This window comes from Cuculus canorus, chromosome 7 (genome assembly GCF_017976375.1).
Source record: "Cuculus canorus isolate bCucCan1 chromosome 7, bCucCan1.pri, whole genome shotgun sequence".
Lineage (NCBI taxonomy): Eukaryota > Metazoa > Chordata > Aves > Cuculiformes > Cuculidae > Cuculus > Cuculus canorus.
The window spans coordinates 3373347-3395519 of record NC_071407.1 but is presented as its reverse complement, the minus strand read 5'-3'; the positions used below and the strand labels follow the sequence as shown (position 1 = coordinate 3395519).

General features: G+C 42.0%; 2 protein-coding genes across 2 annotated transcripts in view; one reads left to right on the top strand and one right to left on the bottom strand.

Annotated features, from left to right (window-relative positions):
• Positions 1–10135, top strand: part of SLC18A2 (solute carrier family 18 member A2) — a 31394-nt gene extending 21259 nt beyond the window's left edge. Inside the window, exons 10-15 of the mRNA XM_009570565.2 lie at positions 2121–2199; positions 2439–2490; positions 2937–3000; positions 4479–4598; positions 5854–5987; positions 8684–10135. Coding sequence (XP_009568860.2) covers positions 2121–2199; positions 2439–2490; positions 2937–3000; positions 4479–4598; positions 5854–5987; positions 8684–8788 — 554 coding nt within the window. The 3' untranslated portion in view covers positions 8789–10135. The remainder of the gene's footprint in view (positions 1–2120; positions 2200–2438; positions 2491–2936; positions 3001–4478; positions 4599–5853; positions 5988–8683) is intronic.
• Positions 10136–11477: 1342 nt separating this feature from the next.
• Positions 11478–22173, bottom strand: part of PDZD8 (PDZ domain containing 8) — a 54763-nt gene continuing 44067 nt past the window's right edge. Inside the window, exons 4-5 of the mRNA XM_009570591.2 lie at positions 16699–16861; positions 11478–16050 (exon numbers count right to left, since the gene is read on the bottom strand). Coding sequence (XP_009568886.2) covers positions 13853–16050; positions 16699–16861 — 2361 coding nt within the window. The 3' untranslated portion in view covers positions 11478–13852. The remainder of the gene's footprint in view (positions 16051–16698; positions 16862–22173) is intronic.

Below are 22173 nucleotides of genomic sequence, written 5' to 3'. Positions count from 1 at the left end.
CCCCTAATGTCTTGGCTGCTGGCTAAATCTGAATTACCTGATTTAACAGTCATCAAACTGAAAGCTTGTTGTGGCCTGTGCTTATTTGTCAGACTTGCCCAGTTTTGTCTGCGTTACCAGTTTTGTTTTTGATATTAAGATGAGAAATTTAACAGGAATATCTGAAAAAGCCTGTGCCTGATTTTGTCCAAGACGCATGAACCGTTCAGCGTTCATATTTCACAAAGATCCACCATCAAGCAGAGCTGCCCTATTCCGCTGCCTCCGAGATATTTTTAGAAGCATGGAATCACTAAGGTTGGAAAAGACCTCTAAGATCATTCAGTTCACCGTGCCTACTAAAATATGTCACAAAGTGCCACATCTGCGTGGGGTTTTTTTAAAACCTCCAGGGATGGAGACTCCACCACTGCCCTGGGCAGCCTCTTCCAAAGCTTCACCACTCTTTCAGTAAAGATGTTTTTCCTAATGTCCAATCTAACTCCCACCCTGGTGCAAGTTGAGGCCATTTTCTCTCATCCCTTTTTACTTGGGAAAAGAGACATAACAGCCACCTCCCTACAACCTCCTGTCAGGAAGCTGCACAGAGCAATAAGGTCTCCCCTCGGTCCCCTCTTCTCCAGACTAAACAATCCCAGTTCCCTCAGCTGCTCCTCATAACACGGATTCTCCACCCCCTTCCCCAGCTCCATTGTCCTTTTCTGGATGAGCTCAAGCACCTCAACATCTTCCTTGTAATGAGGGACCCAAAACTGAACACAGGATTCAAGGTTCAGCCCCGGGATTCAAGATGTGGCCTTATCATATGGTCTTCTCCTTGAGGGCAGTCCCTACCCTCTCACACGCTTGCGTCGTCCTCCCTGCTGCTCTCCAGACAGCCGAGGCAATGGCATGCTGTGCTCTTCCCTTAGCATTTCTTCCTTTGACGTTTTCCCCCTGGCTGGGTCCTGCCCTGTGACTTCCATGTGTGGAGAGGCTTTGGAACCAGAGATACTTCTGGGCACCACGTAGCCTGCAGGTACTCCAAGCATCACTGCTGCTGTGGAAACCTCGGGATTAGAAAACATCGGTGGTCCCAACAAGTTGGTTTTGAGTGGATTTGGGGAGGTGAGAGAGTCTGGGATCAGAAGGGATTCAATTGGGTGTCCTCATCTGCAACTTATTGCTGATAATTATGGTTTGGTTTTTTTTTAATTTAAATCAGTAACTGTTTGTTGTTTTATTTTAAATGAACTTTTACTGTAAATATATCAACTAAATAATTTCAAATGTATGGTTGCAATGTTTCCTCCCCTTTACATTGCTGATATACACTTGGCTTCGGTCACTGCGGTAATATTTCTGCTGTAACGTGAGGCCTCACAGCATCCATAGGTGGGTGGGGGACCATGACTTGAAAAGCCACAGCGGTATCCCTGCTGTCCCCTCCTCCCAGGAGGGATTCTCCAACCCCTGACCAGTCTGGGCTTGCTGCGTGTGCTGAGCCGTGCAACTAAGAAAGAGCTTTCCTTGATCTATCTTAGAGCTTATTGTAGTGAGCAGAGAGGTTGTTGAGGGGTGGGTGTTGGTCTCTTCTCCCGGGTGACAGGTGATAGGATGAGAGGGAATGGCCTCAAGCTGTGCCAGGGGAGATTCAGACTGGACGTTGGAAAGAACTTCTTCATGGAAAGGGTTATCGAGCACTGGAACGGTTGCTTGGGGAGGTGGTTGAGTCCCCGTCCCTGGAGGGATTTAGAATAATGGGTAGATGAAGTGCTTAGGGATCTGGTGTAGTAGTGGATGGGTACAGTTGGACTCGATAATCTCAAAGGTCTCCTCCATCCTAGGGATTCGATGAGTATACTTTTTGCTCTGTTGTTCCGCTGCCTGTCTATATCACTTCTTACAGCTGATGCTGAAAAACTCTCATCAAAGGCATGGCATCGCTCCTGAGTTTCATAGATGAACTCCTTAGATTTCATTAAAAAGCTGCAGCACACCGGATATTTGATTTTTTGAGCTATGTACAAAGAGTCTATGAGATGCGTTCAAATAGAAATTGCAGTGTCTGGAATTTATTAGTTTCTCCTAACGCTTCACTGGAATCCTTGCTGATAAAATGCCTCATTCATGTTTTTCAGGCATTGCTTTTCTTCCAGCCAGTATCTCTTATCTTATCGGGACTAATCTTTTTGGGATACTTGCGCACAAAATGGGCAGGTATGGTTAATTTATAAACACTAATAATCTTCTAAGCTGTTCGTGTGCCATTTACAGTGTTTTCCAGAGCGATTTATTGGTGGACATTATTAAAGTTTGTTCTGTAGTAGTAAAATATCTTCTTTTGAACACATTGCTATTTTGGTTGTGTAACTTGGCACTTCAGACTCTGAAATGTTCAAGAAGAGCTCTAAAATCTCAGTATCGCCAATCTCTGAGTGATGTTTCTCCCTTAATAGGTGGCTTTGTGCTTTACTTGGGATGCTAATCGTGGGAATAAGTATTTTATGCGTAAGTAGATCATGGAACTTTCAAACCATATGAATGTTCTTGTGTTCATCTTCAAATATGTGCTTCCCCTGTGAGATTTTGCTGGAGTTTCTGCTTTATGATGCGTTGTTAAACAACGTGTGGTTAATAGCCTCCAGATCACACTTTTGAATGCTTTCAAACTTCAGTGCTGTAGTTATTTTGAAGGAAGAATGGCTTTGAAAGGAGGAGGAGGAGGAGAAGGAGCCTTATTTGAGCTGTCACTCATTAATTTATTCTTGCTCATAACAGTGTCAGTGGTTTAATGGCACAGTTGTCCGAAATCATAGCCCAGAATAAGGATTAGACTCTACCGGCCCATTTCTGTGTGCCATAGCTGCTCTGAGACTTTATCTTAGAAACAGAAAACCAACCTCGTTAGCCTGTGCAGTGTGACTTTAATTAACTGCCTGAAATTTCCTTTTCAGGTGCCATTTGCCAAAAACATCTACGGCCTCATAGCACCAAATTTTGGAGTTGGGCTTGCCATTGGTAAGACAAATCAGCCTGTAAGAGGGATTTGAGATGAAGTTACATGGGAAACGAGTTTTATCGCTTTTCTGATCTTACAGCAGTGAGGTTTGAGCTGTGGCCCACGCTGGTAGGGAAAGCAAGGAGGATGAAAGGATGTTGCTCGGGCAGTTTGAACGAGGCTGCTGTCAGACAAGCTGGATTCTAAAACCTGTCCAGAATTGCCCCAAATGACCTAAACAGATCATTCAAACTGTCCATGAGTTTATACTGTATTTTCAGACATAAAGCAACGCCCTGGCCAAAGCCAGATCTTTCCTGTTGTTCATAGGAAAAAATAAATGAATAAACGGGCTTAATTTTTTGTTCACCATTAGGAATTCCCGAGCCCACGTGCATGTCCTCTTTGTCAAGTAATACACGTGAGCTTTGCTTACGCTAGACCTTGCAGTCAGCGTAAGGAGAGGGGGTCATGGCTTGGATTTTCAGTGCTCGGCTGTTCAGCAAACGTTCTGGGGCATCTTTGCACACGTGGGATGTGTAGGTAGGAAAGAAGCTAAAGGCACAACTACGAATCCCCGGTGTCTCAGCACTGTTATCGGCTGTATCGTGCGGTTTCTTGCTAGCAATGAAAGTTTGGCTCAAAAGGCAGGTAAAATCCACTGTAATGATTTTGATTGACTGGAGTCTAATGCAATCTTTTAGACATCTAAATTCGTAGCAAGACCTTTCTCCTAAATGAAAGGCACTTGGCTGGTAACGTGAGATAGGAGCCTTTGCGTGGACAGTTACTGAGCAGCCGTTGATATGCTCTAAGCTTGAGTCTCTCTATCTCAGAGGAGGCCACAAAGATGATCTGAGGGCTGGAGCACCTCCTGTGTGAGGACAGGCTGAGAAACTGAGGGTTGTTTAGCCTGGACAAGAGAAGGCTCTGGGGGGAACCTCATAAAGGGTTCCAATACCTGAAGGGGCTCCGGGAAAGCTGAGGAGGGGCTCTTGATCAGGGAGTGCAGGGATAGGATGAGGAGGAATGGTTTTATGCTGAAATAGGGGAGATTGAGATGAAATCTTAGGGAGAAATCTTCTTCTGTGAGGGTGGAGAGGCAATGGAAAAGGTTTTCCAGAGAAGGCATGGCTGCCCCATCCCTGGAGGTGTTCAAGCCCAGGTTGGATGGGGCTTTGAGGAACCTGATCCTATGGGAGGTGTCCCTGCCCATGGCAGGGTGGGCTTTAAGGTCCCTTCCAACCGAACCATTCTATGATTCTGTGAAGTGTCACACACACACGTCTATACACACCCGTGTGTGACCTCAGACAGAGCAAAGATCTTGAGCACAGATAAGAGAGTCAAATTTAAGACTAATCTTTTGTTTACTTAAGAATAATATCCATTTAGTTGTTTTTGCATCCCTTTTCGGCACATGATTGGCCAAGATATGAAAAACCAAAAAAAAAATGACAGTATTTTCCTGAAATGCATTTCCTTTCCTCACAATCAGGAATGGTGGACTCCTCCATGATGCCAATTATGGGTTACCTCGTAGATCTGCGTCATGTGTCGGTCTACGGCAGCGTCTATGCAATAGCTGATGTTGCCCTTTGCATGGGCTTTGCTGTAGGTAAGTCCGGCCTTTCCCTGCCTGAAAGGCACTCAACTGATAAGAGAATTATGCTACGATGGAAGGTGTGAATCCTGGTGGTATTTGCAGGCTTTATGAGCTGGGGTGGTTATTTTCTACAAGAAATCAGAAGCAGATTTCTGAAGGGAAAAGATGTGGGGAGTTCTGGTGCCGGTGGATAAGAAGCTCGACACAAGCTGGCCATGTGCTCTCACAGCCCAGAAAGCTGAACATGTCCAGGGCTGCTTCAAGAGGTGTGGTCTGCAGGGTGGTGGAGGGGATTCTGCCCCTCTGCTCTGTTCTGGTGAGACCTTGCCTGGAGCCCCGCGTTAATTTCTGGAGTCCTCAGCGCAGGAAGGACACGGATCTGTTAGACCAAATCTAGAAGATGCCATGAAGATGATTCAAGGGCTGTAACACCTCCTGTATGTGCAGAGGCTGAGAGAGTTGGGGCTGTTCAGCCTGGAGAAGAGAAGGCTCCAGGAAGACCTTAGAGCAGCTTCCAGTGCTGAAAGCTTCTCCAGGAAAGCTGGGGAGGGGCTCTGGATCAGGGAAAGCAGAGTCAGGATGCGGGAGAATGGTTCTGAGGTGAAAGATGGGAGATTGAGATGAGATCTTAGGAAGGAATGTTTTGCTGTGAGTGGGGAGGCCCTGGCCCAGGGTGCCCAGAGCAGTGGTGGCTGCCCCATCCCTGGAGGTGTTCAAGGCCAGGTTGGATGGGGCTTGGAGGTATCCAAGTGGGAGGTATCCCTGCCCATGGCAGGGAAGGTTGGAACTGGATGGGCTTTAAGGTCCCTTCCAACCCAAACTATTCTATGTTTCTATGATTCTGATTGTGTTTTGGCATCTGTCCCCCTCCTCGATGCGACGCTGTGCTCAGCGTCATTACCTGTAAGAGGCTCGAAGGTGTCAGGTACTGAACTGAAGTAGGATATTCCTAGGAAAGAGGCCTTGGAACACTTCAAACTAACATCACTGCTGTGCCCTTAATCGTCTCTGAAGGAATAACTCTCCGCTGACCCTCTGCCTCCCTGAGTGCCTGATACAGATGCCCAGGGAGCATCTCTAACTTCTTCAGTTAATGTGGCTTATGAAGCCAGGAAAGGTTTATAGTATAATTACAAGCATTTCTTTACGTTCTTCAAATCAATTTGTGAAATGGGAGTTTTGTATAGGAAATGACTATTGTTTAAAGTGACTTCCTCAAACGTTATTCTTGAGTGATCTTCAGAAAGGCTCTTTTCATTTACACAAGGTCCCTCTGCTGGTGGTGCCATCGCAAAGGCCATTGGATTTCCGTGGCTCATGACAATTATAGGGATCGTGGATATCCTCTTCGCTCCTCTATGTTTTTTCCTTCGAAGCCCACCTGCCAAAGAGGAGAAAATGGTAAGCAGAACGTGTTTGGGTTTGCTTTTGGGTTCTGATATTTTGGGTTTTGTGTTTGTTTTGTTTTCAGTGAAACACATGAGAATTTATTTCTGCATTTTTGCCTCTGCCTTCCCAGATACGGGACCAGCACAGTTTATTTCAGCCCCATACATCATCTATGGAATGAGGTTTCCCTTCTTAGGCATATGATTTAGTAGTGAATGGGTACGGTCAGGCTTGGTGATCTCAAAGGTCTCTTCCAACCCAGGGATTCTATGATTCTACGCTTCTTTCTAATTGCAAGTTGTAGAAAGGAACGCTTTTTATTAGTTACGTTTAACTTTTTTAGTTAAGTCCCATATTCGATATCGTGAAACAAAGAGCGTCCAGTGGATGTTCATTTGCCTGCAACAGCATACGCTGAGGTGGAGCCGGTATAAAAGGCATTTTTGTGTTCGTTTAAGTGCCTGACTGTTCTGCCTTATTCCTTTATGTGCCTCAATCTATTTTTTTCCATGCTCTTCTGCAGTATATTTTGCACCATGTTTTTTCCTCCTCCTTCTTTCTCCATACAGCTCACCTGTCCTTATAAACGTAACAGCTTTTCTTATCCTGTCTGTACCACAAGTCTTATCCTGACCATTTTTTTTAACATAGCTTTGCCAATGCCTTGATTTTCTGTAGCAGCCACCGCTCCCCAGGGTGGAGAATGGTGCTTGGCCAAAGCTTGCCTGGTCCCTTCCAGATGAGTTCCAGAGCAGGTGAAGGTGTTGTGATACGTCCCTAAAATTAGAGGCTTAAGACACCCAAGTCAGTAGCGATACTGCAATTAACAGCCTTTAACAGGCATTTCCCCCTCATCAACATTCACATTTTCTCTCTCTATACATGCAAGTCTACTTCCCCAAGACCCTGACTGAGGAGTTCTCCTGGTTATCCCAGGAGTTCTGCCCCAGAACACACACAAATGTGTCTGCAGGAACGTTTTACTCCTCTGGATGACTTTTTGCTTAGCCTGTGACCCCCCCAGAAAATCCCTGCTTTGGTTTTGGTATTCCATTTCCTCCTTTTTCCCTCTTATCTCTACTGTTCTCCTCTCTCCCTTCCTTTCCCATTCCTGCAGCTCAATTTGCTTTTAGTTGTAATGTCCTTTATCTGCTCCCCTATTCTGCTGTTGCAAGCCTTGCTGTTCCTATAAATCGATACTAAATCGGGTTCAAAAGCCCTCTTACTGCAGGAGGGGACCCATTGTTTTGCTCACGAGGTTTCTTCTGTTCACCGAGAAGGTGGGAAGCTCCCAAAGGAATTAGAAGGCAGAATAATCCCTGTTGTTACTCCAGGGCTGGAAAATCCTTGGGCATAAAATGTAGTTGCTAATTGTTTATCTGAGTGAAAAGGCAATTTAATTTTGCGTGGCCGTGGTCTTGCGTTGCAGCCCCACATCCCTGCGAGGCAGGAGCAGAACCCGCTGGGAACGATGCTCGCTCTTTGTCCTGGCAGGAGCAGAGCAGAAGCTGCAAAAAAATAAATCTGGCTGAAACAGCAGCGTACGTGAGGCCAAAGACCTTTCATTTTGCACATATTTGGACAGCAGAATCCCAGAGATTCCAGTTAATCCCTTCTCCCGACCTTTGCGGACCGCACTGATTTATTATTTTTTTTTTAACACCCCGACTAAGGCTGAGGAACAGCAAAGCTGCTGTTGTTTGGTAGAGATATGACATTTATCGTGGGCTTTCCTGGTCACTGACAGGGTTTCAGGTGTAACAGAGTGAGTGCTGAAGGGACGGGATCTCTCCCCACTGCCTAAACACCTTCCACAGTGTCTGCATCCCCCAACATAACTTTAAATCATTGAATCATAGAATGGTTTGGGTTGGAAGGGACCTCAAAGCCCATCCAGTCCCACCCCCTGCCACAGGCAGGGACACCTCCCCACTGGCTCAGGGGCTCCAAGCCCCATCCAACCTGGCCTGGAACCCTTCCAGGGATGGGGCAGCCACAGCTTCCCTGGGCAAATGCAGAGGTGACTCGTATTTCCAGCGTGGCTGCTCTCACTGAACTGGTGTGTCATTTCTTTTGGGTTTGGAAAGAGGTAAAGGAGAGTCCTTACTTAGTGCTCTTTGCATAATTAATTAAAGCCCAAGCTTAATCACACTCGACACAAAACGAGTTATAGAACTGCTGTGAGTGAGGCTCTTAGGAAAAGTTCACCCTGAAGGATGCAGTATTGTGATTGGTCCTTGACTATGACAACCAAGTTTAGGTGACCATGGGTGTTGAGTTGCGACGTTGTGGCTGCTGTTCCCAGCAGAGACTGGTTAGGCTGTTCCGGAGCTCCATGGAAAGAAGTGGGAAGAGCAAAGCTCATAAGGGGGTCTTGCCTTGGGCAACAGGACTCTTCCTGCTCATTCATTTGGCTTTTAATGGATGGCGATCCAAATCAGAGTTAATTGTTGTAACTGGAGAGGAGGCAGATGTATTTGAACTTAAGATGTGGGCGGAAGCACTGCTTCCAATACAGTAATAGAAAGTGGTTGGTGATGTCTCCAGGGCTGAGATCCCACCTAAGGACTTGATATACTCTCATTGAGATCCACCTGGATTCTCCTTTGAGAGATCCCTGACTGGTGGATGGCTGTGGGGTGGCGGCAACCACAGAGCTCAGCTGGACGCAAAGCACTGATGCTCATATTCCCACTGTTTTCTTCCAGGCAATACTCATGGATCACAACTGCCCCGTGAAAACAAAGATGTATACTCAGAACAACATCCAGTCCTACCCCATATGCGATGAAGAAGAATATGAAAGTGATTAAAATGAACATGAAAAGCCATATAATGTATTTTTGGTGTACAAAATGCAGTGTTTCATGTGAAACATCTCATCCAGAAATAGGTTCTAGTTGTACTGTACATTTAATAGTGAAATGGTCGAGCAAACCAAAGGTATATTATCCATCGCAGACTGCCAACCGCCTTATTGGGAGGGAAAAGCTTTTATAGAGGATTTGTATAGTGTTAATCTTTATTTTCTGTATTTAATTTTATTGAATATCACACTATATTTTGATTAAATGTGTAGTATAAAGCTGTATAAATGTGAATTTTCACTATTTGTTTTTTAAATCAGACTCATGAACAAAATATTCCATGTTTTGTTTGGAGTCATAAGTAGCTGCCGAGAGCTCGGGTCCCTCTTAGCTAATTGGAAGGAAAAAGAAAAGGAAAACTCAAGGAAAATCTATTACTTTGCATCCTTTTAAATGGTACCCTCGTAAGTACATCGACAGGCCCTGAAGGCTGCGTTTCAGACCACAGACGTCACTCTGAGTGTTTTGGTCGACTTTAGAATAAAACAAAAGGCACAACTTTGCCATATATGAGACATGAGCTGTTCCTGAACCGCTCATGGAATGTTGGGGGAAACTATTTTCAACAGATGAGCATATTGCTATTAGTCAGGACTGTTTAACTAAGTTTTAATTAACCAGTTGTGCACTATGAAGCCTCCAAAACACCAGGTAAACAAGTAGGTATGAGTGGGCACTAATTTCTTACCCTTAAGGGAATAAGAACAGCATAAGGTAACTTTTTCTGTCTTTTGAATCTTCTCTTTTTAACATATCTCAACTTTATTTTAGGTGCATCTTGAGTGACCGGTTAAGAAATCTGTATTTAGTCTTAGCTTGTACTGAAAAGAAGGTGATAAGTAGTTCAAACAAAAAACTATTTTACACGTATTTGTAAACACATCCAGAAATTGAATATGGAATCATAGAAAGGTTTTGATTGGAAGGTAACTTACAGATCATCCAGTTCCACCCCCTGCCTGGGCAGGGACACTTTCTTCTCCATGCCCTTCTCAGACGTGGTGTAGCTCTTCGTTTGTACAATTCAAATCTTTATGTGCCTTCTTTCCTGTAACTGCAGCTGGTTTATGTACCACAGCATAGAGACGATGTTTACATAGAGTTTTGTAAAGTGTATATACTATGGTCAGAAAAATACGATACATAGAGTGGATCAGATTTCCAGTATTGCTTTGTCAATAACAATGCATTCAGACCCCATTAAAATAAAGTTATCTGAGAGGAACTCATCATCTATTGTAATGAAGTTAAAATAATAGTAATAAAAAAAAGAATCCTCCTCGTGCTATTGTTGTATTTTGCTGTGTATTAGACAGGGGGGAAAGCTAACACATAGTGGAAAGCACATCTCATTATAAGGTCATTTGGAACTCAGAGAGGTCATCATTTTCCCACCAGTTCATAAACGCACACAACTTGTTTCAGTAACTGTGAAAGCTTCTACGCTCAGCCCATCCGGTGGCTGTCGGGCGGAGGAAATAGAGAAAGCCGGGAGCCGCAGCACCATGGCATTCCCTCCATATTTATTAAGTATGGGTGAGGAATCATGGAATGGTTTGGGTTGAAAACGACCTCGAAGCCCATCCAGTTCCACCCTGTGCCATGGGCAGGGACACCTCCCGCTGGATCAGGAGCTCCAAGCCCCATCCAAGCTGAACCCCTCCAGGGATGGAGCATCCACCACTGCTCTGGGAAAGCTGGGCCAGGGCCTTCCCACCCTGATCGTGGAGAATTTCTTCCGAAGAGCTCATCTAAATCTTCCCCTTTACAATTTAAAGCCACTCCCCCTCCCCCTGCCACTCCAGGCCCTTCTAAAAAGCTCCTTCCCAGCTTTCCTGCAGCCCTTTCAGGTACTGGAAGCTGCTCTAAGGTCCCCCCAGAGTTTGGATTTTCATACCGTGGAGGAGTAAGTGATCCAACACAAACTCTCTTTGCCAAGTCAGGAAGTAACTTCAGGTCACAGCAAATGCACACCAAAATATGGGGTTCTTTCCTATTTTGTATAATTTTCTATGTGACTTTAAGTGCGATAAAGTCACTTGGTTCATTTGCTCCCACGGCTTGGTTCTCCCCTGGAGTGGTAAGCTTCCACGCATGCTTTATTTCAAATCTGAGAGGGGGGGGAAAAAAACCCCGAGGGCCAGGAATTATAAGGAAAAAAACTGATTAGTAAACCAGTAAAAGTTTCTTTAGTTACGCATTAAGATTTTCTGAAGGACAGGGCAAGTCAGAAGAAGTATTCTTGTGCAACCTCTTCCCCTGCCCTAACTCTGGTGGTCATTGCTATCGCCAATAATTGAATAGCAATACTATTTGAGCAGAGCTTGGAGGTCTTAAAGCTCACAAACGCCCTTAGCACTTTATAAGATCCTCTAGCCCTGTGGACAATCAACTGGAATCACCATTTGGAAAGATATTTATGTCTATTATTAAACTGTGTAGAATAAAAACAAGAATAAGAATGCCTAAAAGGCCAATTAACCCAGCAAGTGGTAGTTTTAGTTAACGCAAAATGTGTGTTTTTCTCCCAAAAATCTTTCCTGTAAGTAGTGTGCTTTAGATGCTGCAATAAAAACGTACAAACAAAAAAATATTAACACAACGCAAAGAAGTTAATAATTTAGCAAAAACTATTTTATTAAAGCTTATTCTCATGATAAAATAAGAGCCAACAAAATCATATTAGGCAGATCTTCTGCAAATGTGTGTAGCTGCCACCTATTTGGATATCATTAAGTCAAGATATTCTTGTTTTCTGTGGTATTCTTTATTTTCAGCTATTTACAGTCAAGCACGAAGCGAAGATTACACCAGGAATGTAGTATTACAATTTTCCCCTTGAGATTCACCGCTTTTTGTAATTAATGCCAAATGGGAGTTTATGTTTTCCTTCTTAATCACTAAACTTAATCACAACTACTTTGCCCTTTCCCATTCGGCAGCTTTAAAAATATTGCACTACGTTGAATTTCTCTCTCCCAATCATCATTAGCAATGCTCTACAAGGAAAACCATACTCAGCTTTTCTCACCCACTGCGTTACACGAGTCAATTTAAATGCATATGAATGCATTTTTAAATGAGTATTTGCATTGTTTTCACAGCTCCTTCATGTGTATCAGGGTTTGAATCAAGTACTGGGATATATCTGAAACCCTTTATAGTCCGTAAGAGCAAACACTGATGGAGATTGACTGCAGATCACCACCAATGGTAAAGCCACCGAGAGAATGGAGTGGGGAAGTTCTTAATAGGCATCTCAAGCAAGTATAGGTTAAATAATTTTTAGTCAATAAGGGAAGCTAATTTTGTGCGATTATTTGCTGAAGCTTAATTTTAAAAGTGTGTCACATGCTTATTTTAGCATGGATAGTGTTTTCCATACATCACCTAAGTATCAACTGCCCAGAACTCACAAAAAGTGCAATACTTGCATGAGTGGAAGTATCCGTTTTTTTTAGAAGCACAAGTAGGCTTTTCCATCTGTGAAACCCACTGCTTCTTAGTTTTACCCATCACAAAAGAAACCAAGTAGCAAATTTAACGGAGAGGTACATTACCTGAAGATTTCAATGAGTTATTTTACCATCTCAGATTCAATTCCATTTCCACAAAGGCTTTTTTTTTTTTTTCCTACTACCAGTGATAACGATACCAGTACCTAATGCAGTACCTAAAATAAAGATGATATATTTGATGTGGCATTTCTATACATAGAAGATGGAACAAAGACACGTTTACAGGAAATAAATAAGAACAACAGCCTTAGCCAGGTGATGCTAAGTTCCACGGTTTACACGTAGCACAAGACCAGACAGTTCTTCTCAGAAGCTGCTGGCTGAAAGTCTTCCTCATCTCTACTCGCTTCTTTTGACCCAAACACAACCTATTATACACACTATAAGACATTCTTCTGACAAACGCAATCTTTCTGCTCTGTCTCCTGTGCGTGACAAGCTGAACACGACTTGCCACTCTACGATTACTCAAAAGCATTGAGAAAATGCCATTTTGTAAAGTATTTTGTACCTTAAGCCTTTGGAAATTACAAAGTCTGCAGCAAAATATTACTTTTTTTTAACTTAAACCATCATCACATACTTTTTAATAGAATGAAATTAAACCTCCAGCTCCTGTGAAGAACAATTCTCCTTTATCTAGTTATGAGATAACACAACAACACTCAAAACATGTCATTTTGCTTTTTAAGGAAGCCAGCTTCTTATCTCAAACATTCCCAATTAAATCATTACGAGATACTGGTACGTCCTTTGACACAGATCATTATTCAACCGCGATACAATAGCCCAAAGTTCTAAGGAGGACTATTTTTAGCATAGCATTACTACGTTTCATGTTAAATCCGAACTGTGAAAGGTTCTTGTATTAAAAATATAGAAAACAAATGATATGCAATGTTAACTGTGGTAAATATTAATAACAGACAAAACAAAATGACCTTTTGTTTGCTTCCATGGCGTGTTTGGCAAAAAAGACACAACTACCTACAAGACGCACATTAACCATGATTAACACCGTAAAGCCCGGTCCCTCAGTGATTTCTGTGTCAGTCGTCAGCTTCGGCATGCAACAAGCTTATTTGGTTTTCATCACAGAATGGAAACAAAACGTTTCAAAACTTCTGCCAGCTTCCTGTTGAAAACACTGGCTCAAATTAAAAATAATAGAGGAGGGAGAGGGGGGCAAATAATACACACAGGACACCACGCATGGACATGAAATGGTAAGGTTGCATACTTAGAAAAAATAAAAATAAGTTATTAAAAATAAATTTCCAATATAAACCCCAAACTGTAGTTTCACCCAGCCAGTTTAACCAAACGATGGCGCTGTAGCTGGAGAAGAACCATAATTAGCCGTACTCTTACACAGGCAAATAACTGTGGAGAAGCAGGACATGTACGTTATACCAGTGTTTTAATTTAATTTGTGTGTTTAAGTGCAAAGTAATCTTTTAGTCCAATCCTTCAAAGGTTAAATACCTAACTATCAGCCTACTGCATCAGGAGGATCAACTGGTTCTTCCGATATGATGTTGCATGTTGGAGCCTCCATCAGACCGACATCTTCATTATCCATTTCTTCTGCTAGACTGGATTCCTCTGCATCTTTAGTCACTCGCTTGGATTGCCGCTCTACTGACATGTTCTCCAAAGACTCAAGATCCTCGATGCCTGCCCTGTAGTGGATCATCAGCAGCGTAAGGGCCTGCAGTCTTTCACCAGACTTAGCCAGTGCAGCAGAAATCAAGGCTTTTTTCCTTGCATCGGTTGTCTCCTTCTCTTCTTTAACAAGTGAATTATTGTTTTCCAGCTCCTGGTCTATCTCGTTCTGTAGCTTATCCAACATAAATTCTAATTTCTGCAAACGCTCCTCTGTGGGTAAACTTCTATAGAGATCCCGTCCGATCTCCTTCACCGCAATGAAGACGCTGTCATCCAGACCGCCCTCTTTTTGGACCAACTTTATCCCAGTACCTCCTGCACGTTTGGAAGGACTGCTTGGCCCACTGATTTCAGTATCGCTACTTTCATTATCAGAAGTGTTTGGTGTGTGCTTTGGTGAACGGTCTGCCGCCTCTGGTCCTTGCTCCGAAAGGCGAGTTTTGGGAACCTGACGCAGGTTTAACAAGCGAGTGCTTGTGTTGATGATATGCCTGGTCAAACCTGTAGTTCTGTTAACAGATTTGGATTCTGAATCAACACGAGAGGACGCAGCTTGGGGAGCTTCCTGTGCTTCTGCTCTACAAGCTCCCACAGTTCGATCAAGCCGCTTCTCAGCTCCGACACAAAAGGGCGTCTCACTTAGACATTTTTCTTGACATTTTTTATGGCAAACGTAAGCACAGAGCATGCACTGCGAAGCTGCTTTAGTCCACACTTTCTTTTTGCAGTAATCACACCACGTTGGGTTCTGAAACTGAGTATCTTGAAAGTTATGCTTGTTCTCTGTAAAAATAATTTGTCCCAAATAAGGATCCTCTTTCTGGACTGTACGAGCTTCTTCTTCCAAGTGACATTCCCTTTCCTTCTCCAAGAGAAAGGCTGAATCATCGACTTCACCTTCTTTTAAATATTTGAAGTGTAAAGTTATATCGCCATAACAAAATTTTTCATTGAATCCCTTGTGCGTTGTCAAGTTCCGCAATGCTGTTCTAGTGACTGCTGCTTTGGGTGCAGGCGGATCCAGTTTAAACGTTCCAATATATTCCATTGAGGATGTAGCTATAGCATCTAAAGCGATTTCTTCAAGTTTTATGCTTGCATATCCTAAGCAGATGAACCCACCTGCTTTGAAAGGGTCCCTGCACCACAGTGCAACATTAAGGTACTTATGGTATCTTTCTACCTCAAACAGACAGGAGGATGTTCTCGTCCTTGGCCATTGGCCTTGCCGGGTTTTGTAAGGAATTTCTGGTGATTCCCATGTTTTATGATCATCTCCACTATCTTTGTAACTACGTGCATTTTCTGGAAGTCCCTCTTTAGATGTATCTTGTTTTGGTGCTGCTATTACTTTTGATACCGTTGGGTCTTCTATTTGATCACTGGTTTTTACTACCTTCTCTGTACATTTCTCTCCATTATTTGCAGGTGGAGGAGGCCTCTCTGGTTTCTCAGAGGATACACCTCCACTTTCTAACAGATTTTGAGTCTCGCTAGTAGACAAAACAGGCTTACTTTGTGGCCGAGGTGGCACAGGAGGCTTTGTACCGGATCCTTGTGTTTGTTTACCCGATTGCTGTGATGATTCTGAAATCTCAACAGTTTTGGGTGTTGCCACTTTAGCTCCATCTTTTTGTTGCGTCTTTGATGTTGTCTGATAGTTTCCTAAATGCAGTTTTCGATTCAGAATTGGAGATATAGTTCCAAGTGGTTTAGCAGCAAGCGTTACTACCGAACGTTTGGGACTCACGGTAGTCGGCAGATCTTCTTTTTGGTCGGGTAATTCACAAGCCAGTTCCTCAAATTCTGAATCAAAATCTCTGTTATCAACATCGGCTGATATACTAGCTTGGTCATCTTCTGGCTGGGTCAAGAAGGCAGAGTCTTCCAATTGTCCAAATCCATCCTGCAGTGATGAACCGTGCTGATTATACCCAACTGGCCTTTCATAAAAGACTAAAACTCTGTCCCCAGCCTGTCTAATGAGCTTCAACACTTGGACAGTTGATGTGATTTTAACACCTATTACAAAAGAAAAAGAAAGGTTATATTTTAATCATGATAACTATCTAAACGGCCCCAAAAAGTCAACAAACATGCTTAGATCTTTCATTATTATAGTAACAATACTGTTGCTCACTAACAGAGGAAGTCAATTGTGACAGCAGAACTTAATTAAAATGTAACAGACGGATCCTTTCTGTTTTACAAATATACCACTTCAGGAGCTGGAAATTATACTAGGATACACACTCCAGCTTCCTGCTTGTTATTAATGCTGTAATTTTATAGAGTAACGTTGACTTTATATGCTAACATTTCTAACCTTAGATTATAAGTTTGGACTTTTCAGCTGCAGGCACTGGTTAAGTTCTGGTCCGTAGAGAATCTCACTGCATCACTATTAGAGTAGTTTATAATATACTTCCATTCAAATGTTTACCCAACTTTATTTTGGCTTTTACATAACAAAGAGTAAATAAACATGCAAGGAGATGAATGAAGTGAATGATAATCTTAAGTAGCCATAAATACACAAATGTTAGTTTTTATTCTGAGTGCCAGGCATAGTTGTAGTTGTTAAGAAAGGCAGTCCAGTTGAACTGTATGCAGAAACGTCCTTTCCTTTTGCAAGGCAACGCTTATTTTAAAAGCTGACATATTACTCACCGCCAATCGCTAGAAGTCTGTCTCCTCTCTGTAGATCAGCAGCTGCAGCAGGCGAGTTTGGAGTCACGGTTTCAATAACAACGTGCCCTGCATCTTCCTCCTTGGACTGCACGAGGCGGAGCGTGAGTCCAACGCTTTGCAGATTCCCTTTCACTAGTTCTGCCTAGAGAAAAAGAAGTTAGGAGTTGAGAATCTGTCAATATAGTTGACTGCAAGGATTCCCAGTCACTAATGATCTTGTTTAAACCAAAATTAAGTGATATTATGAAAAAATTTACATCAGGACATCCATTGACTTCACTGAGCATCACATAATGGATTCACTTTCTGCCAATCCAGTCTGCGCTTTGGGAGAGAGATGGAACCAAATGTCACCAGTTTGGAAGGGCCAAATATGCCAAACTAGAAAGCCGTGAACTGACAGCAAAATAAACATAAATACAGAGGTGTTTACATCTTTTCCACAGTTTATATGCTAATACAACACTGAGCAAGCCTGTACAAATACGAATCAGACAGAACAGCAATACCTGGCTTATCTTGGAGCACTCCAGTCCTAACAAAGCCACAACAAACCACAACCTCATCATTCATTTTATTGGAAAGAAGATGTATCTAAAAGGAGTGCTGTACCATGAACCTAGGCATTGCGCCTTGATTATATCGTATTTATGGTATAAAAACCCGTTCCTGTAAGTATCTCTTCAGTACAAAAGGTATTTGGAGTGAAAAAACTTATTACTTACACATCACTAAAACAGATTTAAAGCAAATCTAAATTAATGACAGTCTAAGAACTTTCTTTAAAGACTCAGAACCCTTTCCTCATATTTATCTTAAGAGATCAAATTTAAGTCCAAAAAGACAGAGGTCGACCTCTGTTGCAGTTTCACCTCACGCTCATGCAGGGACCCATTATAATTTGTAAGTCCCTACCGAATAACATATCTAAATAGCAACCAATTGTTCACACATCTCAAAGTCAGAGAGCTTTGCCAACTTCTTTCTTAATAAAGACTGTCCTTAATGAATTAAAACTAAAACCCCAACCCACTCTTTTTGCCCAAAGGGCATTCTCTCTGGGCTGTTTCAAATGACTGCGTGCTATCATTCCACCAAAATCCACTCTGTCTGATCGAAAGGAGAACTCGCAGTCTGTTTCAGCTCCAAGGAGAGAAGTTTAATTTGCTTTTTTTGATTCCCAAGAACAGAGAGACAGACACTGTTTGTAGAAAATCTCTATAGGAAATGTTCTATTTGGTTTCAATTTACTGAGTTGAGGCAGACAGCCTTCTCCACCGCCCTGCATTTACTTTGCTGTTATTCAATTGTCTGTGTTTGAACTGTCTGGAGCTGATTCTCCTCTGCTGAGGATGCGTTCATTTGCTTAGGTTTATACAATGCTTTTCCACAGATGAAGTGGGTTATTTAACTCCAGCACCTGACTCTCTCCTGGGCTGCATGGCTCTCACTCCTCTCCTATGATGCAAACAGCATCGCACTTTTGTGCTCATTGCTCAGTTCCTTACAGAAATAAAAATACTCTGCTAATTAACAATTGGCTTAAGAACAGCACTGAGTTTGAAGAAGACTTGCAACAACTTTCTCAGCTTTGCCTCTGACATTCTGCATTTCCCACAGCCACTTGAAGATAATGTTTCCTATCAGACTTTGTTAATATCTGTTGTGACTATCCAGTAATGTACGCAAGAATAACAAGACCAAATAGAAGCCTAATTGCAGCTCCAAGATTCAAGGTCCTTCCACAACGCAAATAAATAGAGAATTGCCTATAGAAACAACTGTGGAGAGGGGGTTGTTCTGGGTTTGTTTTTCATTTAATTAAGGTCATTCCCATTTACACCAAAGAAACCCTGATACATAATTGAATACAAAAATTACGTGTTAAGAAACAAACAAAAAAAAGTATCAGAAATACCCGCGGAAGAAAAGAGAAACTTCTTTTTTAGAAGAAAAGAATAACTCTTCTGCATTCATCACTTATTTTATGTATATACAACATATAGCTTTAAGCTAGCAATTTACTTGCTGTATGGAAACACCATGAACAGTTACTACAATTTCAAACTGAACTAGTTGAATACTTTATTGGTCAAGAACACAAATGATGTGAACTTGCTGTGGCAGCACAAAAATCCACAATGAAAACTCCTGAAATCACTCCCCTATGCTATGCAGCTCTGCATGTTATCATTGAACAACAAGGAGACATTTCTGGGATTCACTGCAGACCCCGAGAACTCAATTTCACTGTGATGGCTCCTTTCACAGAATGGTTTGGGTTAGAACAGACCTTAAAGCTCATCAGGTTCCAACACCCCACCCTGGGCAGGGACACCTCCCACCAGACCAGTCTTGCCCTCAATCATGGTTGGAACACAATTTCCAAATCCTTGTGTTTACTAGATAAAAACTACCAGAGTGGAGATCAGAAAGTATCTTCTGACAAATATGAATATCACAAAGGACTGAAAAGCAAATTAAAATATTTTTACCCCTAATTTCCGTTAGCTGACTGAAGAATAAAGCCCTTTAGGAAGAGAATTTCATAAAAGAAATGGATTTTTAGACAGAGTGGTGGAGGAAAAAAAAACCAAACCAAAAAAACACCACACCAAACCAGGATGATTTTCCTCTTAATACTAAGTTATTCTGGTCATTTAATTACACTCCTTTAAGGAAGTGTCTATTTGGATGATACACAGTCTCTTCTGAAATCTTACATAAGCTCTGGATTTTACCACCTCTAACTGGAGTTAATTAATAAGATGACATATTAAAGTTGTGGCTCATACAAGAATGATTGTTAGTTTTGCATCAGAGCAGAAGAAACATTGCTCTAAGTTTTTCTGCAACACAAGTAACTCTTGCGCAAACTGTCTTGATCAAAAAAAATACATGCAGCTACTGAAGGAAGCTGGTCATTGCAAATCTGCTTTTCTTTGCAGTTGGATATTCTTGCACCCATTCAAAGAGTGACACACAGAACTTGTACCGTTTCTATAGACCCATTCTGCAGAAAGCAATGAGCCTTTCTTGAAAAAGAGAGTCAAAGGCAAAACACGAGCTGGTACCATAACATTTGGCACCCTGAAGAAAGGCAGCAATTACCTCTGACCACTGTTAGTACTTGCACTCATGGCAAACCGTCTGATGAACAAGAGATGGGGAAAGGGCATAACTGAACATTAAAAAGGAAAAATGTTACCGGGAGCTCCTTCTTACAGTGTTTCCCGTACAGATCCTCATCCTTTTGAGCTTCCTTTGAATCCAAGAACTTCTCTGAGCAGATCTCAATAGTGGATAACTTAACAGTGCCAATATTCTCTACTGTAAAAGACTCAAAACCTCCAAGGTGATTCCCAGCATTTCCTCCCTTCCTCCTCTCCCAGAGCAAGACCACATAAAAGAAACAAAGGGCAGCTGGGACTGGAGACACTCAGGTGTCTTTGAACATTTGGCCCCCATGCAGGGACGCTGACTGCAGAGCACAGCACGTACAACTCGCTGATGGCGAGGAGGCTTCCGATATTCCAGCAGTATCTGATGGAAAGCTGTTTGTGGAAGAAGAGACCCTTTGAACATAACAAGCAACGCTCATCTTTTCATTAACTTTGGCAACATCACAAGCTTTCTCACTGACTAAACTGGTCAACCCAAACCAGAATAGTTTCCTTGATTTTTCTCTCTGTAAACACCAATGTTTCATCAAATGATGATCCCACCAACACCTGCAGCACAGGTAAACACTGTCTCAAACTCTCCAAACACCCTCCACTCCAACAAGGACACTTGCAAAACTACGTATCTTGTGTACACTCAAGCACAGCTACTTTATGCCTTTCTGCCTCTTGATAATAAACACGAAGAGCCAACGATCTGCTGGAACATGAAACATCAGAAAGACAAAAATCAGCTGACACAGAGCTTAGAAGAAAATTGCTGATAACAAAAGGACATTTATTGTCAAGGCAGCTTGCTGCAGGAGAGAAAAATTAACAGCTGAGCCTAGGAGAAAGGTAAATTTTAACCAACTGTCATTACCGTATTAAAGCAAGATTATTTTAACTTGATATAGTTAATCGCTTTGTTATACAGGTTCCTGCACTCCTTAGTAGTTACTTAAATAATGAACAAGGCAAACAGTATTAGATGCTTGTGAGGGAATGGCATACACTCAGAGTAATTTGCATTAAAAGAACTAGAGCTAAAGTGTGTCATGGAACTTAGAAAATGTACCTTTTCAAAAAAGGGAAGCAACCTCTGGACTATTTATGAAATACTTGTTGAGATCAAAATGCAACAGAACAGGAATGACTGCCAAAAAAAAAATGAAAAGAAGTAATTTCCTTTAGTGTTTTATTATTCTATGAAAAAAAAACCCAAGAAGAGGACACAAGATGTCCACTCACTTTAAAGTTAATAAAACATTTTCATGCGAGGTTGTGAATGCCTGACTTTTAAAGAACAAAGTCTATAAGGCGTGATTTCAAACCGCAGGCTGTACTTCATTTATATGCACCAGTGTACGAGCTGCTGCAGAGCACACACCCCCCCACCTGCACTTCAATACTGGAGAACGCTCTGCAAATACAACACAGCACAAACTTACATTGCATCTCACGGCTCTTCCTTACCTCAGCCTTGTCATACAGGTTGGATGACAGTGAAAATCAATTTTTCCAACCTTTTTTAACACACTGAAACTGAACTCCACAGCTACACAGTGATCATTTAGAAGTTTAGAGCTTGCTAATACCATTTAAATGGCCAGATATTTAGATTAGTATCAATGCAGGATGCAGTATTAATCTTCAAAAGCATCATTAAATTATCAGTCTGAAAGAACTTGAAAAAGGGATTATAAACAAACATCTCTCTTATAGGCAAACACAAACGTGATTCCATCCCATTTACTATTTGCTATCAAAACTGTACCTATGAAGTTGGGTTATTTTTGAACAGGGAGGTGAGAGCATCATCAATAAAACGGTAGCCACGCAATTACAACGTAAGTTAGCTTTAGATATAATGTTAGACATAAATAGTGTCCATCAATAAATACAGAGATTACAACACCTGCACAAGTATGTATGACAACTTGGTGGTGCAATGTCATCCAGGTGAAGTTTAAAAACTATTAGCTGCAGATAAAACCAAAAAGTCACCAGATTAATTTAAAAGCAGGAGTCTTATGTTCTAATTCTCATGGTGTGGCTTACTTATTTTCAGGAACTTTTAAAGCTCAATTTTACTCTGTGACGGATATTCCATATTTGCTTAGCAATTTAAGGCTCAGTTTGCCAGGGTGCTGGGCCATCTCACTGAAACTGCAGATCACCTAAAACAGTTGAACCAGATGATTCTTGAGGTCCCTTCCAACTGGCATTCTGTGATTCTGTGATTTGTAAGCGTTAACATAATAAATGCTTATTAGAATTTAGTAAGCATGTC